Raw genomic sequence first — 18,776 nt, 5'->3', positions numbered from 1 at the left:
CTCCTGCAAGTTCCCTGTCAAACTACTCCATATCCTGACTTGAAAATATATTGCCTTTCTTTCATGGTCGCTAGGTCAAAATTCTGGAATTCTTTCCCTAATGGCATTGTGGATCAACCTGCAGCAGGTGGACTGCAGCAGTACAAGAAGGCAGTTCACCACCACCTACTAACAGCTATTAAAGGTAGACAATTAATGTTGGCTTAGCTAGTGATGCCCACATCCTATGTACGTATTTTTTTTAAATGTCCTGGAGTGGGACCCAAACTCAGACCTTCTGATTCAGAGGCAAGGCTTCTCCCCACTACATCAAAAGACTTCCTCAGTGGATAGCTTGCTAGCTTCTAAACCTAAAGTTTTGAGGGTTTGAGATGCAAGGGCTTAATCTAGGACAACACTCATCCTGCGGTACTGAGAGGGACTGCAGCACTGTTAGGGATGATAGCTTTTTGACGAAATGTTAAACTGAAATCCTATCTTCATGTGAAAAATTGCAGGGTTTATTTTGAACAGAAGCAGCAATTAGTTAATTGTGTAAATCAATACCTAAAATGGATATGTGCGCATTACATCTTTGATGTCTGCTGTTTCTGATATTTTCAATCAACCTGTTAGAGAGGTTATGACATATCTCTGGGGCAAGCAGGACCCGAAAACAAGCCTCCTGGCTCAGAGGTAAGGGCACTACTACTACACCACAGAAGTCCCAGCAGAACTTGTAATTACAAAAACAACCTGCCAGCAGTCGAACCCATGCCTCCAAGGAGACTAAGACAAAACCCAGTCTCTGAGACCACACAGCAATACAAACTGGTTACTGTGGGCTCTACATCTCAATGCTGTACTGTAACAAGTATTGTAATGATACTGTATTGCTGGTTATAAAATTCTGTGATGGCCTGAACACATTAAGGCTGCGATATTCTTGGAAGTTCATACATTCTTTAGTGACGATGGTATGACCAGAAAGATCAAAAGCCTTCTTTCGCTGCATGGTTTATAAATATAAAGCCATTGTCTAAATTAGACTGCCCTTATTTCAAAACTGACAGAGTGAACAGCCTGAGTAGAACAAGACATTTTCTAACTCACCCAGATCATACTTGCTTTCTGTTTTGGTAAATAAACAAAGGCAGAGAAACATGGCATTGAGACAAAAGGAGAGGACAGTTCAGGAATGTGTATTAGCAGATTGTATAGGATACAGGGGTCATTTCTCGGTGTGTTTTAATGAATGATGTTAGGGATCACCCCCAATCAAGATTGAACCCTCATTGGAAATTTGGTTAGAAGCTTATGAAGTATGTCCACTTCATTTTAAAAACTTGCTGCAAAAATAACCAACAATGCACCTGAGTGTTAACCCTTTACTAGGAGGCACCCTGTTCTCTCAGAGGCATTATGGGTGCTCAACAAATTCCTCACATTTCTGCGTTAAGTTATATAAGATTCCTCAGAGACTGAGCAGGTATTAATTTAGGAGGAAGTTCTGCAGTAACAGCGGGAGCAGTGAGATCAAGGACCAGGGGACTGCCGAGAGGGTAGGTTCATCCTTTAATAACTTATCTCTTGAATAGGCAGAGCACATACTGAACAGGAGTGGACACTGTACAGCTGACTAAGGGAAGCAATATATTTGTGTGGTTGCTTTACCCAAAACATGACTTAAATTGTGTCTCCCATCCATCCTCTTCTTCTAAACAAAAACAAAAGGTTCTGCGCACCGATTCGGTAAGGTTATTAGTTTTCCAATAGTCACTTTGGGAATTCAGAATAGTGGGAATGGATGTTAGGGCAGTTGAATGTTCCTCCTGCAGAATGTGGGAGGTGAGGGTCACCACTAGTGACCCCACTGACTTCATCTGCGGGAAGTGCACCCAACTTCCTCGGAAACAGCATTATGGAACTGGAGCTGGAGTTGGATGAACTTCAGATCATTTGGGAGGCAGAGGAGGTTACAGGTAGGTAGTCACACCTCAGGTACAGGAAGAAGGTAGATGGGTTACAGTCAGGGGACGGAAAGGGAGCCGGCAGACAGTGCAGGAATCCCCTGTGGCCGTTCCCCTCAATAACATACCATTTTGGATACTGCTGGAGGGGATGACCTACCAAGGGAAAGCCATAGTGGCTCAGAAGGGAAGGGGGAAGAACAGAAAAGCGCTAGTGGCAGGAGACCCAATAGTTGGACGAACGGACAGGAGATTCTGTGACCATGAGTGGGACTCCTGGAAGGTATGTTGCCTCCCAGTTGCCAGGGTCCAGGATGTCTCTGACCAAGTCTACAAGATTCTGAATGGGGTGGGTGAGCATCCAGAAATCCACCTCGGTACCAGCGACATAGCCAGGAAAAGGGATGAGGATGTAAAAAGTGATTTCGGGGAGTTAGGTTGGAAGCTTAAAAGCAGGACGAGCAGAGTAGTAATCTCAGGATTACTATGGTGCTAAGTGCTAGTGAGACGAGGAACAGGGTGCGAGTGCAGCTAAACTTGTGGCTACAGGGCTGGTGCAGGAGGGACGGCTTCAGATATGTAGACCATTGGGATACCTTCTGGGGAAGGTTGGACCTGTACATGGAGGACAAGTTGTACTTAAACTGGAGGGGCACCAATGTCCTGGGCGGAAGATTTACTAGAACTCTTTGGCACGGTTTAAACCAGTTTGGCCGGAGGATGGGAACCAGAGCTACAGATCAGAGGAGAGGGTAGTTGTTGAATGGGCAGAAATAGGATGCAGAGTCTGTCAGGAGGGATACACAGTTGATAAGGCAAAGGGATGGGTTAAAGTGTGTCTGTTTCAATGCAAGGAGTGTCAGGAATAAAAGTGATGAATGTAGAGTATGGATCAATACTTGGAACTACAATGTTGTGGCCATAACAGAGAGGTGAGTTTCACATGGGACAATGGCTGCTGGATGTTTCAGGGTTTAGATCTTTTAAAAAGAACAGGGAGGGCAGTAAAAGAGGAGGGGGAGGAACATTGTTAAGTAGAGAGTGCATAACAGCTGCAGAAAAAGAGGTTGTTGAGGAGGGTTTGTTTACTGAGTCAGTTTGGGTGGAAGTCAGGAACAGGAAAGGAGCAGTCACTTTATTGGGCGTCTTCTATAGACCTTCCAAAAGCAGCAGAGAAATGGAAGGACAGATTGGACAGCAGATCTTGGCAAGGTGCAGATGTAACAGAGTTGTTGTTCTGGGTGACTTCAACTTCCCCAACATTGATTGGGAAATCTCCTTAGTGCAGATGGTCTGGATGGAGTCGATTTTATCAGGTGTGTCCAGGAAAGATTCCTGACTCAATATGTAGATAGTCTGACTGGGGAGGGGAGGCCATATTGGATTTGGTGCTCGGCAACAAGCCAAGCTAGGTGTCAGATCTCTCTGTGGGACAGCATTTCAGTGACAGTGACCACAACTGCCTCACCTTTACCATAGCCATGGAGAGGGTTAGGAACAGACAGTATAGAAAGGTATTTAATTGGGGGAGGGGAAATTATACTGCTATTAGACAGGAGCTGTGGAGGATAAATTAGGAACAATTATTCTACGGGAAATGCACTAAGGAATGTGGAGGCTATTTAAGGAGCACTTGTGAGTTTTGGATAATTTTATCTCACTGAGACAGACAAGGAATGGTAAGGTGAAGGAGCCTTGGATAACAAGAGAAGAGGGGCTTCTCCTCAAGAGGAAGAAGGAAATTTACTTAAGGCTGTGGAAACAAGGATCTGGCACAGCTTTAGAGGATTACAAGGTAGCTAGGAAATAACTCAAAAATGGACTGAGGAGAGCTAGGAGCGGGCATGCAAAAACCTTGGCAGGAAGGATTAGGGAAACTGAAGGCATTCTATACTTATGTAAGGAATAAGAGAATGATTATAGAGAGGGTAAGGCCAATCAGGGAACTTGTGCCTGGAATCTGAAGAGGTAGGGAAAGCCCTAAATGAGTTTTTTGCTTCAGTATTCACTAGAGAGAGGGACCTTGCTGATAGTGAGAACACGTGGACCAGGTTAATAGGCTTGAACAGATTGATATGCAGAAAGTGGATGTGCCGAAATTCTGGGAGTATCAAGATAGATAAGTCCCCAGGGCCAGACCAGATATATCCAAGATTACTAGGGGAAGCGAGGAATGAGATTGCTGCACCTCTGGCGATAATCTTTGCATCCTCACTCTCCACGGGAGTAGTACTGGCTGATTGGAGGGAGGTGAATTTTGTTCCTCTGTCTGGAAAGGGAATAAGGAAATCCCTGGGAATTACAGACCAGTTAGTCTTATGTCTATGGTAAGCAAGGTACTGGAAAGGATTTTGAGAGATAGGATTTATGACTACTTGGAAAAACATAGTTTGATAAAAGATAGTCAGCATGGCTTTGTGAGGGGCAGGTCATGCCTCACAAGCCTTATTGAGTTCTTTGAGGATGTGATAGCACAAGTTGATGAAGATCGAGCGATGGATGTGGTGTGTATGGACTTCAGTAAGGCAAATGATAAGGTTCCCCACAGTAGGCTCATTCAGAAAGTTAGGAGGTATGGGATACAGGGAAATTTGGCTGTCTGGATACAGAATTGGCTGGCAGAAAGAAGACAGAGGGTGGTAGTGGATGGAAAACGTTCCGCCTGGAGGTCGGTGACCAGTGGTGGTCTACAGGGATCTGCTCTTGGGCCTCTGCTCTTTGTAGTTTTTATAAATGACTTGGATGAGGAAGTGAAAGGGTAGGTTAGTAAGTTTGCCGATGACACAAAGGTCGATGGTGTTGTTGGTAGTGTCAGCTGCTGTTATCAGCTACAACAAGACATTAACAGGGTGCAGAGCTGGGCTGAGAAGTGGCAGATGGAGTTCAACCTGGATGAATGCAAAGTGATTCATTTTGAAAGGTTGAATTTGAATGCTGATTACCGGGTTAAAGACAGGATTCTTGGCAGTGTGGAGGAACAGTGAGATCTTGGGGTCCATGTACATAGATCCCTCAAAGTTGCCACCTAAGTTGATAGGGTTGTTAAGAAGGTGTATGGTGTTTTGGCTTTCATTCAGAGGGGGATTGAGTTTAAGAGCTGCAAGATTTTGCTGCAGCTCTATAAAACCCTGGTTAGACCACACTTGGAATATTGTGTCCAGTTCTGGTCACCTCATCATAGGAAGAATGTAGGTGCTTTAGACAGGGCGCAGGGGAGATTTATCAGGATGCTGTCTGAATTGGAGGGCTTGTCTTATCAAGAGAGGTTGAGTGAGCCAGGGCGTTTCACACAGGAGAGAAAAAGGAAGAGAGGTGACTTGATAGAGGTGTACAAGGTAATGAGAGGTATAGATAGAGTAGTTAGCCAGAGACTGTACCCCAGGGCAGGAATGGCTGTCATGAGGAGTCATAATTTTAAGGTGATTGGAGGAAGGTATAGGGGAGATGTCAGAGGTAGGTTCTTTACACAGAGATAGTAGGATGCGTGATATGCACTGACAGCAGTGGTAGTAGACAGTAGGGACGTTTAAGCAACTGCTGGACAAGAAATGGATGGCAGTAAATTGAGGGGTGTGTAAGTTAGGTTGATCTTAGATTGAGATAAAGGTTCGGCACAACATCGTGGGCTGAAGGGCCTGTACTGTGCTGTACCATTCTATGTTCTAAGAGTCTTTGTGATGCTGGAGGTTGGCGAACTTGTCAAAGTCCGAACTTGCGGTGTCATTGAAATAAGGCATTCAATTGTAAGAAAGAAGCACAAAGTCTTAATATATGTACAAAATCCAAGAATATACAAAGTACAATTACAAAGTCTTGTTTTTGCTGGAAATCTGAAATAGAAACAGCCCAAAATACTCAGCAACCCAGGCAGCATCTGTGGAGAGTGTAAGCAAAAGTGACAGAGAGAGAGAGAGAGAGAGACAGAGACAGAGAGACACAGAGACAGAGAGAGCGAGACAGACAGAGAAAGCGACAAAGAGACACACAGACAGACAGAGAGACACGGAGAGAGACACACACATACACGCATGCACAAACACAGAGAGAGAGAGAGACAAACAGGGAGAGAGAGACACACACAGATGTAGACACACAGAGGGAGAGAGAGAAAAAGACACAGAGTGATGTACACAGAGAGAGAGAGACAGACACAACACAGAGAGAGAGAAAGAAAGAGACACAAAGAGTGAGAGAGACAGAGACAGAGAGTGACAGACTATCACATAGACAGAGGTAAATTAAAAGGGATCATGAATCCCAGCCTGATGTGGTTTTCTCCTGCTGGAGTCAGATGATTGTGAGGATGGCATTTTGAGCGCCATCTCAACAAATCCGTGATATTTGGGTGTAACAACCAGCAGGGTCTGTATAGGAGGACAAATGGGAGTTCAGATTATTGCTATCTAAGAACAGACAACACAGGTGACTGCTGGGAATTTTCCACAAATGGATGTACTAAACTGGGATATTTGGCTACTGGCCCAGAGAGAGGGCTAGAAATTGGCAATGACTGCCCTGGGAAGTCATGGAGGGGAAATTACATTCTGTACGAAATTAAAAATGGGATAAAACTGGGCACAGTGGCTCTGTAGTTAGCACTGCTGCCTCACAGGGCCAGGGATCAGAGTTTTATTCCACTTCAGGCAACTGTCTGTGTGGACTTTGCACATTCTCCCCGTGTCTGCATGGGTTTCCTCCGGGTGCTCCGGTTTCCTCCCATAGTCGAACGATGTGCAGGTCAGGTGGACTGGCCATGGGAAATTGCCCATAATGTCCAGGTGGATTGGCTGTAGGAAGTGTAGGGTTATGCAGATAGGGTGTGTCTGGGTTGAATGCTCTTTGCAGGGTTGGTTCTGATCCCTTCGTGTGTGTGTGTGAGAGTGTGTGTGTTTTTTCTCTCTCTTTCTGGAGAGTTTGGTGACTTAAGTCATAGAGATGTACAGCATGGAAACAGACCCTTCAGTCCAACCTGTCCATGCCAACCCAATCGAGCCCCATCTGCCAGCACCTGGTCCATATCCCTCCAACCCCTTCCTATTCATATACCCATCCAAATACCTTTTAAATGTTGCAATTGTACCAGCCTCCACCACTTCCTCTGGCAGCTCATTCCATACACGTACCACCCTCTGTGTGAAAAAGTTGCCCCTTAGGTCTCTTTTATATCTTTCCCCTCTCACCCTAAACCTATGCCCTCTAGTTCTGGACTTCCCCACCCAAGGGAAAAGACTTTGTCTATTTATCTTATCCATGCCCCTCATAATTTTATAAACCTCTATAAGGTTTATAAACCTCAACCTCCAATGCTCCAGGGAAAACAGCCCCAGCCTATTCAACCTCTCCCTGTAGCTCAAACCCTCCAGCCCTGGCAACATCCTTGTAAATCATTTCTGTACCCTTTCAAGTTTCACAACATCTTTCCGATAGGAAGGAAACCAGAATTGCACGCAATAATCGAAGTGGCCTAATCAATGTCTTATACAGCCGCAACATGACCTCCCAACTTCTATCCTCAATACTCTGACTAATAAAGGACTTGATGGGCTGAATGGCCTGCTTCCACACTGTAGTGATTCTGTGATTTAGAACTAGCCAGAAATATGCCCATATGTGTTTGTCAGAGGACTCCCCAGGATACAAAATGGGATGATTTTACAAATGCATAGACCAAACCCTGTATGACCACATACACCATGACACAGTAGCAGTGGTATTAGGTTTATCCAGAACCCAGCTGCCAGAGTGGTGTCCTTTCCAACTTCAGAAATTACTTGTATTTCAGCCATCAGTCATAAAGGTGGAAAGCAGGGATTGACACGGGTGAGGCCAGTGGGGTGTAGTAAAAGACATATGTTGAATGATTTACGAACCTCAGTTTACGAAGCAGGACCATTCACAGTCAATACCCTTGATTTGGAGAATAAACTCAGATTTTTAACCCAATAGACCTTGGGTAAAGTTAATTTGGACAGTTGGCAAAATGCCAAAGTGAGAATAAAAGAAAGCTAGGCAGACCTACACCTGGCAATGCCAAGACTATAAACATGATCATTAGGAAAAATAGATGATGATGGTAGGCAATGGAATAGGACCCTGTGGATGATCTATTACCAGTGGATGATTGAACAGTCAAGGGAGAACCTTGAGCAGGCTAAGTAGGGACTGATCCTGTCTTGGATCAGTGACAAGCAGATAGAGCACTTGTGCTGCAAAAAGAGACATCTCAATATTCCAAGTTGTCAATGACAGCGATGGACTGGTTTAACAAAGATTGTGGGAACCCCAGGAAATGGCATGGGGATTATACTGGAAATCAGATCAAAAATCACTGAAGCATTAACCTACATTGTAAGGTTACAAAGTGTTATTGTACAGCAGCAGGATGCCATTCAGCCCATCAAATCTACATATAGCAAACCAATTTCCATGCTTCATCCCAAAGTCATGCTGGTTTCTTTCCTTCAGTTTCCTAACCAATTTCATTTTGAAGTCACTGATTATCTCCACATTCACTACACTCAAAGGCAGTCACGTTCTACAGTAATACCATTTGTTGTGTAAAAAAAGGTTCTGTCTGATACCCCTAGTATTTTTCTGTGTCTTATAGTCCTTGCACCATCAGTTAATGGAGGCAGTTATCCTGGTTTCCTTTATCCAAACTGATAAAATCTCATCCACCTCCTATCACATTACCCTTCAATCTCCTTTGCTACAATGGAGTTCAACCCCTACATGTGCTGCCATGTTTATGTGCCATTGCTCCATCTACCACAAGACATGGCCTTACATTAAGTTCATTCATGTTCATCACTGTGCTTGAAGGTCGCCTGGTACCCAATCGGTATCGGATTCCTTCATCCAGAGTCAATCCCCAGAACTGGCTGTAGTTTGAAGCCCTCCATCTGGTCACAGAAAGATAGAAGGTAAGACCGACACATGAGAAAGCCAGGTTTAACCATGCTCAGTGCCTGAAAAAACTGTGGATGAGAATTAAACCAAGTTTGTCACCCACACCCTGCAACCACCTATGTCATGAATATTTAACAATGCTGACTGCCCCATGTGAGCACAGAGAAACACTATGATGGGAAACAAATACTCCCCTAAAGTGGGCAGTATCAGACCAGCTGTTTATTGCCCATGATATACTTGCTTCCTATCTAACTGGTTCAATATTGTCCATTTTAAACTGCCATCAAACATTAAAATTACCCCTGAAAGAACAAATACATTAAATCAATGAGTCATCATTAGATGACACCGGGTTTGGGTTTTAAAATGATCAGAGACTTGTAATATTATTAAGATGATCATTTAGTAATATTGTATGTGTTATTACACCGGGGCTGGCATGCTCAAACACAGAATATGGACTACTCCTAGTGTCAGAATGAGTAGCCTGAACAACTCACTCTCAGAGCAACAAAACAGATTCACCCACTGGGTGTCATCAGGTACAGCTCACTAGTGAAGATTCTAATACTGAGCAACCTATATGTGGCTCTGCGAATGGAAAGGAGTTGTCTCTGGGAGCAACGGTATCAGGGTGAGTCTGGTCAGTGCTTGGCTGGGACAAGTTTTAATCAGCACTGGATTAGAGGAATTGCTTCGCATTAAATGTGGAGCAGAAGGAACACTTGCTTTGTTGGAGGAGGTCTGCAGCTGTCCCATTACGGACCAATCGGTTAGGCCACACACAGCGAGACCTGCTTTCCCTGACTGGAACGAGTCTGGTGCCAGCTAAATTTTGGACAGCCCAATTTGCACAGCAGCCTCCCAAGATTCTGTGTGCAGATTAATTTCCCTGTAACAATATGGCAGGTGGTGTGTTATACATACACCTTCCCTCCTTGCCATATTGGAGCTAATGTATCTATGAGTGGCACTGTAAAGCAGAACTCACATGGACTTCAGTAACACTGCTCCAGCACACATACACACGCACACACAAACACATGAGTAACATGGATCCAGCAGACACAAGCATATTTCAAAGAGTTATAGTACACTGATGTGTGGATGAGATTGTGTCCTTGCAGTCAGGTCTATGTGAGACTTTGCTGAAGGATGACACTTACCCATAATTTCCTTGATTAATGATGTCAATCATTTCCTGGTTGATGAGACAAACGTGCTGCTCACAATCCCATTGGCCACTGCTGCAAGTGCTGAAAAATCACACACCATTAAAGCCATTATACAATCCAAAACAGATCAGAACCCTGTCTGCAGCACTGCAGTGGGACAGTGTTACTGTCTACATGAATAATTGTAATAAAAATTATCACACAGCAGTTGCCCTAAATTTAAAGAATAAATGAGGCCTGTAGAAGAGAAGCTCAAACTCTCTGGATATCAAACATGAGCCTAATTGAAGTGCAGTCAATCAGTTTTCTCTCAAACCTGTTTACACTGTGAACTGGATTTGCACCAAGTATCTGCAATCCAACAGGGCATAGATCCAGCTGTAAATCATTTCCCTCTGCTTGCAGCTTCCAGTGAATCCCTGGTACGCTGTGTTGAACAAGGAGGACTACAGGGTCACTCAGACCCAGGAAAAGCGTCTCTATTGAAGTTTTCCTGTTCACTGATGAAACCTGTTGAGTATCACTTCTCTTAGAAGTGTTTGCATTAAGGTATTAGCCATGGTAGAGATTACATCGGTCATATTTCATACTTGTAATGACTGGTGGAATAGTGGGGTTTGATTTCCAGAACATTCTTCACATTGGAGTCATGACAATGCTGAATTATCAGATGGGATGCTAATCTAAGGTCTTCGCCGTACCTCAGCTGTGTGCAAAAACATCCAAAGAAGAGCAAAGGAAATATCTCTGCAGTCCTTCTCAATATTCATCACAAAAGCCTATTATCTGATCATTATTCGACTGCTGTTTGATAGAGAAATTGCTGTATGTAAATTGGATGCAGTGTTTCCTATGTCACAGACCACACTGTAGTTCAGCTGTGAGCTGCTTTGGGACATGTTGAACTTATGATAGGCACAATGGAAACACAAAATTTTAATTCTGTCTCTCTGCTCTCCCTGTCTTATAACAGCAAACTCAGCAGAGAGCAGGACTAACCAAGTGCATCACATGTACTTCTAGTCAGCCACACACACACACTGCAGCTTTAATCATATTTAAGCCATTTCAGACCAACAGGACAAAAAGCCCTTTCTAAAAATGTTAAACTCCTCCAAATAATTACACTCCTGTTTGACATTTGCTGCTCTTTGATTCTTTCGATGAAGTCACTAAGTGAATGATTACAGGGTCAGTGCGGTACAAAGCTGAACAAATTGACTTGTTTATGGAGAGCCTGATCCTCAGGGGTTGTTTCTGACCAGCTACTAATCAACTGTATGTGTGAAACAAAGCAACTTGACATTCACAGCCATCGGTTCCATAGGAATGTCGGACACTCTAGGCTGGATTTTACCCGGAGAAATAGGCCTTGCTCCCCCAGTACCAAAGAGAAGACAATCGCGAGCCCACTGACTGAGAATGCACTGCCTTGCTCTGAGAATGCACAGACAACAGCCTGGATTATTTCAGAGAGTTCCCTTGGGCCCATCTGGGAAGAAGTCCCAGTCTAGAAAACTGTCAGCTTAAACAATTGGCTTGCAGTTCTGTAGTCCCAGCAGCGCCACACTCAAGAAGTGGCCATTGCTGGGACTGCAGGCAAGCTATCCAGGGATGCGGGAATATGAACTTGAAGGTGGCGGCAGTGGGTGGGGAGAGATCACCAGATGATATGGAATTAGTGACCGTTATGGACACAATAGCTTGGTCGGCAGGCTTGATTACAAAATGACACTTGGATCTGAGGGCATGGAGTGCCGTCAGTTCAGAGGGAAATGGGTTTGAATGGGTGATTGGGGTAGGGTGGAGGGAGGGTGCAGAGAAATTAAGGGATCACACGCCAAACCTTGTCATCACATGGGTTGCTACGACAAACATCCCATTGTCAACTACTAATGATTGTAATTAGCAGCTATTGATTCTTCCAGGCTGACCTTTACCCATTCCCTCATCTGTCTAAGTGTTTTTTCTCTCTCGCACGGCTTCTTCTCCACCTATCATTTACTTCTACCTCCCCTTCTCCAATCCCAATTTCAGCATGTACTGTACACCAACCTTTTCCGAGCTACAATCAGTTCTGAAGAAGGGTCACTAGTCTTGAAACATTGACTCTGTTTTCGCTCAATAGAAGCTGGGGAGAGCATCTGCTGAGTTTTCCCAGCAATTTCTATTTTTGTTTCTGATTTCCCAAATCTGCAGTTCTTTTGGTGTTTTTGTTTAGGGATAATTTTGTTAAGTATTAACTATGATAGTTTTAGTATGCAAATTAGGGTTAAAACAAAATTCCAAAAATTACATGCAGAGAGTGTTTTTCACCTATATATAGAAAGCCCATCAACAGACAGGCAGTGCTGGCCCGAATATTCTAAACGATCCTGAGCAGGTGGAAGGTGTATCAGTAGGGGAGTATTTTGGAGATAGTGACCATAGCTCAGTTAGATTCAGGATAGTTATAGAACAGGATAAGGATGGGCTAGGAATAAACGTTCTCAACTGGGGAAAGGCTAATTTTATTAAGGTATGATTTGGCCAAAGCGGACTGGGAGCAGTATCAGAGTAGGGGGGAGCATTCAATGATAAAGAATGAGTACACAGAGTAAATAGTTCCTGTAAAGATTAGAGGGAAGGATCAAGACCAGAGAGCCCTGGATGCCAAAAGGATACAAAGTTTAGGTCTAAGAAAAGCTTATGGCAGATATTGAGAGCTCAATATGGCTGATACTCCGGGAGGAGTAGAAACAGTGAAGGGAGGAAAAGGAAATTAGGAAAGCTAAGAGTGGACAAGAAAGCATTGATGGATTGGATACATAGGTTCTATATCCACTGGAGTTTAGAAGAATGAGAGATGATATAATTGAAACATCTAAGATCCTGATGTTTCTGGATTGGATGGACACCAGGAAGATATTTCCTCTCATGGGGACTAAAAACAAGGGCACACTGTTTTAGGTAAAACCTTTTCTTCCCAGAGAGTCGATTGTCTGTGGAATCCTTTTCCCTGGAGGACAGTATAGATAGAGTCACTGAATTTATTTAATGCTGAGTGAGTTAGATTTTTGATTTATAAGGGGCAGACAGGAAGATCAGCCACAATTTTAACGAGTGATGGATCAGGCTCAAAGGACAGAATGGCACTAAAGCTGCTCCTAAATGAAAATCTCAGCTCCATATTTAAGTGCCAGGGCAAACATCTTTAAGGGCAAATGATCCTCCCCCCCATCCCTTGCCTAAATAATGAGAAACTCCACCAGATTAAGTGCTAATCAGTTGTCCTGCCCTATCCTCCCAATTCTCAGTGACAGTTAGCTGTCTAACGGCAGTCATTCTTTACAGCAGAGGGCTGTCGAGGCTGGGTCAGTAGGATTATAGAATTTTATAGAGTGGAAGCAGGCCATTCAGCCCATTGAGTCCACACCTATCCTCCGAAGATCATCCTACACCCCTACCCTATCCCTGTAACCCTGCAATTCCCATGGCCAATCCACCTAGCCACCAAAGTAAATATAATCATGGCCTAGGGTGATAGTTTTAATCAGTAAGGGAATCAAGGGCTGGGGAAAACAGCAGGAAGGTGCAATTAAGGATTATCAGAGACATGATCTCAGTGAGGGATGGGCTGAATGTCCATTTCTGTTCCTGTGTCTTATGGTCCACGCCAGGCTGCTGCACTAACATCCAGTTGAAGGATTCTTATTCACCATTTTAGCCTCAGGCAGAGACATTTTAAAACTTGAAATTGTGTAAATTGCAATCAAATTTGATTGCATTCTTTGAAATGTTACAGTTTAGTTTGCAGCAGTTGCAAGGTTCTGGGTTATGGTCTCGCTTCAGGATTTGAGTATGACAATCCCTTTTGATGCTCCCAGTAATGCACTACCAAAGATACAGGGGGCTATAAAAAGGTCTCCTGATAGCATTCTGAAGAACGGGCGTTGTGACGCTGGTGCCCTGGCAATATCTATCCCTCAGTCTCGGGAGAAGCATTTTGTCTAGTTGGTATGACATTGTAATTTGTGGGAGCTTCCTGTGCCTAAACTGGCCACGTTTCTTTCATTACAAGAGTGACTAGACTTCAAAAACTATTTATTTGGCCCTAAAACAGTTTTGCTTGGTGATCTTGACAGGCACAATATACATAAAACCCCCTTCTTCCTCCTTTGTAAATAAAAAAACAGCAAGTTTCAGCTACAGTGGAGAGGCATTTGACAGGGCTGGCAACAGGAAAGATACAGACTGAATCATAGGAGATAGCTAACAAATCTGCTGGGAACGTTTTTACACAGAGCAAAGGGGGGGAGAAAAGACCCTCCAGAGACTAATAAAACTGGGAAAGAAATTCTGATGTCCTTCTTAAATGGGACATTTTTAGACCGTGTCCCTCAATTCTAATCTCTCCCATAAGGAAAAGCATAATTTCAGCATCCCAAGTGCTCAAGTCCCCTCAGGGTCTCATGTCTCAAGAAGAACAACTCTCATTCTTCTAAACTCCAATGGATTTAGGCTCGACTTATTCAACCTTTCCTCACAAGGTAACTCCACAGGAACTAGCCAGGGGAACCTTCTCTCTACTGCTTCTAAACACAATTATAGCCTTTCTTAAATAAGGAGATTCAGACTGTACACAGTACTCTAGATATTGTCTCACCAATGTCCTGCACAACTGTTCCAAAACATTCATACTTTTATATTCCATTCCCCTTGCAATAGACAACAGCATTCCATTCACTTTCCAAAACATTTACTTTATATATAGAATAATTTGAGTTTCATGGACCAGGTCACCCAGATGCCCCTGTACCGCTCAGTTGTAAATTCTCTCCTTTTAAAAAATATGCTGTTTTTGTATTCCTCCTGCCAAATTGGTAAATTCACATTGTACTACTTCTGTCAAATCTGCCCATTCACAAGCTCGGTCTATCCTTTTGTAGACTCTTTGTGTCTCTTCACAATTTACTTTCCTATCTATCTTGGTGTCATCAGCAAATTAGCATCCAGACATCTGGTCTCTTCACCAAAATCATTAACATTGACTGTAAATTGTGGAGGTTCCAGCACAGACCCAGTGGTACTCAACTGGTTACCAATGTGTAAATGATCGATTTCAAACACTGCTTTTCCCTATCTAACCAATCCTCAATCCATGCTTATAATGTTAGATTAGATTACTTAAAGTGTGGAAACAGGCCCTTCAGCCCAACAAGTTGACACCGACCCGCCAAAGCGCAACCCATCCAGACACATTGCCTACATTTACCCCTTAACCTAACACAATGGGCGATTTAGCATGGCCAATGCACCTACCCTGCACATTTTTGGACTGTGGGAGGAAACCGGAGCAAACCCACGCAGACACGGGGAGAATGTGCAAACTCCACACAGAGAGTCGCCTGAAGTGGGAATTGAACCCGGGTCTCTGGCGCTGTGAGGCAGCAGTGCTAACCACTGTGCCACTGTGCTGCGTTACTTCAGATACCATGGGCTCCTATTTTATTTAATAATATGTGGCATCGTTGGTCAGGCCTCTTGTGCAGTACTGTGTCCATTTCTGGCCAACCTGTTATAGAAAGGATATTGTCACATTGGAGAGGGCTCAGAAGACATTTACAAGAAAATTGCTGGGAATGGAAGGTTTGAGTTATAGGGACAGGTTTAATAGCCTGGGACTTTATTTACTTGACTGTAAGAGGTTGTCAGGTGACTTCTTACAGGTTTTGAAAAACATGAGGGCTATAGATTCAATGAACGCTGGTATCTTTTCCCTATGGGGGCATATTTTAAAAAGGACATGAAGGTAAGTTTTTTTTAACACAGAGTGATTCATGTGTTGATTGAACTTCCAGAGGAAGTGGTGATACAGGTACAGTCACAATGTTTAAAAGACATTTGGATAAGTTCATGAATAATAAAGGTTCAGAGGGTTATGAACCAAGTGCAGGCAGGTGGGACATGTTTAGTTTGGGATCATAGTTGGCATGGACTAAGTGAACCAAAGAGTCTGTTTCTGTGCTGTATGATTCTATGATATTGACTGTGATGAGGATTGTCAACGGATACAGCAGGATATAGGTCAGTTGGAGGCATAGGCAGAAAAATGGTAGGTGGAGTTAAATCTGGACAAATGTGAGGTGATACATTTTGGAAGGTCAAGTACAGGTGGAATTTATACAGTGAATGGCAGAACCCTTAGGAGTATTGATATGCAGAGGGATCTGGGTGTGCAGGTCAACAGACAAGGGAGCACAGGTATACAAGGGAGTAAAAAAGGCTTATGGAATGCTTGCCTTCATTGGAAGGGACATGAGCATAAGGATTGGCAAGTTATGCTGCACTTTTATAGAACTTTAGTTAGGCCATTGGAATATTGCTTTACAGTTCTGGTCACCACATGACCAGAAGGATGTGGATGCTTCTACAAGGGTACAGAAAAGGTTTACCAGGATGTTGTCTGGTATGGGGGGTTTTAGCTATGAAGGAAGGTTGGATAGACTGGATTTATTTTCACTGGATCGCAAGAGGTTGAGGGGTGACCTGGTAGAAGTTTATAAGATTGTGAATGGCATGGACAGTGAACGTATCAGGAGTCAATTACTAGGGAACACAGGTTCCAGGTGCGAGAGGGGAAGCTTCAAAGAGACGTGTGAGGCATGTTTTTCACACAAAAGGTGGTGAGTGCCTGGAACACATTGCCAGAGAAGGTGGTAGAAGCAAACATAATAGCAGCATTCAAAAAGAACCTGGAAAAATACATAAAAATGAAGGGATTAGAGGGATGTGGGGCCTGTAAATGAAGACAGTTTAGTATGGTAGGGAAAAATGTGTTGGTGTAAGCTTGGACGGCCGAAGGGCCTGTTCTTGTGCTGTATTGTCCTATGTTCTTTAACACCCAAATATGCCACTTCTACAGGTTGCCCTTTATCCACATTGAGGAACTAACATGCAAAGAACTCTTACATTGACCAAATAAGATTTCCCTTTCAAAGAACAAAGTTGACATATTAAGAATTTCTAAGTTGTCTTCTATATCCTGTTAATAAGATATTCCTAGCATTTTCCCTATAGCAGGCATTAGGCTAATGGGCCTCCCTTTCTTCAATAGTGGAGTTACATTCATTATTTGCTAATCTAATTGAGTCTTTGAAGATGGAGAGAACTTTGAAAATTAAGATCAAAACATTTACTAACTTAGCAGCCATTTCTTTTAAGATGAAGACCATCAGATTTGGGGACTTGTCAGCCTTCTGTTCAACTTATTTTTCTCAATACACTTTACCTGGTGACCCATTGTTTTCAATCTCCCCCTCCTTTTCACTTTACGATCAACTGCTATATTTGGGATGTTGTATCCTTTGTGATGACAGACAAAATATTTGTTCAATTCATCTGCCATATCCTTATTTTGAATTCTTCAGGTTTACTCCCTAGAGGATCAACTTATTTTATTTATTTGTTTCCTTTTTAAACATCCAGAGCCTTTCTGTAACAATACTTTGGGTATCCCTTCACCCCAAGGACAGCTGTAGCAGTTCAGGGCAGCCCGTGGGCAGCACGGTGGCTCACAGTGCCAGAGACCTAGGTTCGATTCCAGCCTCAGGCGACTGTCTGTGTGGAGTTTGCACGTTCTCCCAGTTTGTGCGTGGGTTTCCTCTGGGTGCTCCAGGTTTCTTCCCACAGTCCAAAAGATGTGCAGGTCAGGTGAATTGGCGATTCTAAATTGCCCATAGTGTTAGGTGCATTAGTCAGAGGGAAATGGGTCTGGGTGGGTTACTCTTCGGAGGGTCGGTGTGGACTGGTTGGGCCGAAGGGCCTGTTTCCACACTGTAGCTAATCTAATCAATACTTTCACCAGAGTAGTTACAGATAGACAGTAAATCCAAGTGTGGCCCATGAATGCCCCTATCTCACTAACAAATAGAAACAAAATTAGAAATTGTTTTTATTTCTAGCTAGCTTTCTGTCATTGTAATTTACTTATTAATCAGCCTTCACATTTTTATTTATATTCTGTCCAACCTTGTGACCTACCACTAATTTTTGTGGAATTGCATGATTTAAAAAAAATATATATCTTTTGGGGTTTAACCACAAATGAGAGTCCTTCTCCTCCAGTCTCTCTTTCTCACCGGAATGTATTTTTCTGACTGGGTCGAATGCTGACACAAGTTATTGACTGATTCAGCGTCTGACGATTAATTGCAAACATTCAAATGGGACTTGCACAAGCTCAGACAGGAGCACAAACTGATCCCTCTTGGTGTTTGGTCAGATCTAGAGGCTGCTTAGAAATATTTGGGCTACTCAGCTCCCACCCAGGGAGCAGGAATTCCAAGGGGGGGTACATCACAGTTTGCTATGTTGACAGCTATTCTCAAGACCATAAGAAACTACAGAGAGGTGTGAATGCAGCCCAGTCCATCATGCGAACCAGCCTTCCATCTATTGACACCATCTGTACTTCCCGCTGCTTCAGCAAAGCAACCAACGCAATCAAAAACCCTTCCCACCCCAGTTATATTCTCTTTCATCGGGAAGAAGATATACAAGTTTGATTACACATACAAACAGTTTCAAGAACAGCTACTTCCCCACTTTTGAACAGATCTCTCATTCTGTCAATTCTGATCTCTCGTGTTCTGCACTTCCTCTGTTCTGCTATCCTGACGCACTTTGTATGGTATTATCTGCCTGTATATCATGCGAAACAACACCTTTCACTGTATCTTGGTACAAGTGACAACAATAA

The 18,776-nt window shown here is 43.4% G+C and overlaps 1 protein-coding gene across 2 annotated transcripts in view; it reads right to left on the bottom strand.

The window, feature by feature from the left end:
* The window catches only part of tinagl1 (tubulointerstitial nephritis antigen-like 1), a 110,380-nt gene that overhangs the window by 40,772 nt on the left and 50,832 nt on the right, over window positions 1-18,776 (bottom strand). For both annotated transcript variants that reach the window (XM_043717967.2, XM_043717968.2), the window contains exons 4-5: window positions 10,028-10,117; window positions 8,737-8,851 (exon numbers count right to left, since the gene is read on the bottom strand). In XM_043717967.2, the coding sequence (XP_043573902.2) occupies window positions 8,737-8,851; window positions 10,028-10,117 (205 nt within the window). The remainder of the gene's footprint in view (window positions 1-8,736; window positions 8,852-10,027; window positions 10,118-18,776) is intronic.

The sequence above is a fragment of the Chiloscyllium plagiosum genome, unplaced genomic scaffold (genome assembly GCF_037043375.1).
Source record: "Chiloscyllium plagiosum isolate Xiang-an unplaced genomic scaffold, Cpla_swu_hap1 HiC_scaffold_30, whole genome shotgun sequence".
In the NCBI taxonomy this organism is placed as follows: Eukaryota; Metazoa; Chordata; class Chondrichthyes; order Orectolobiformes; family Hemiscylliidae; genus Chiloscyllium; species Chiloscyllium plagiosum.
The sequence above is the reverse complement of the archived record's forward strand: the minus strand, read 5'-3'. Positions and strand labels throughout refer to the sequence as shown.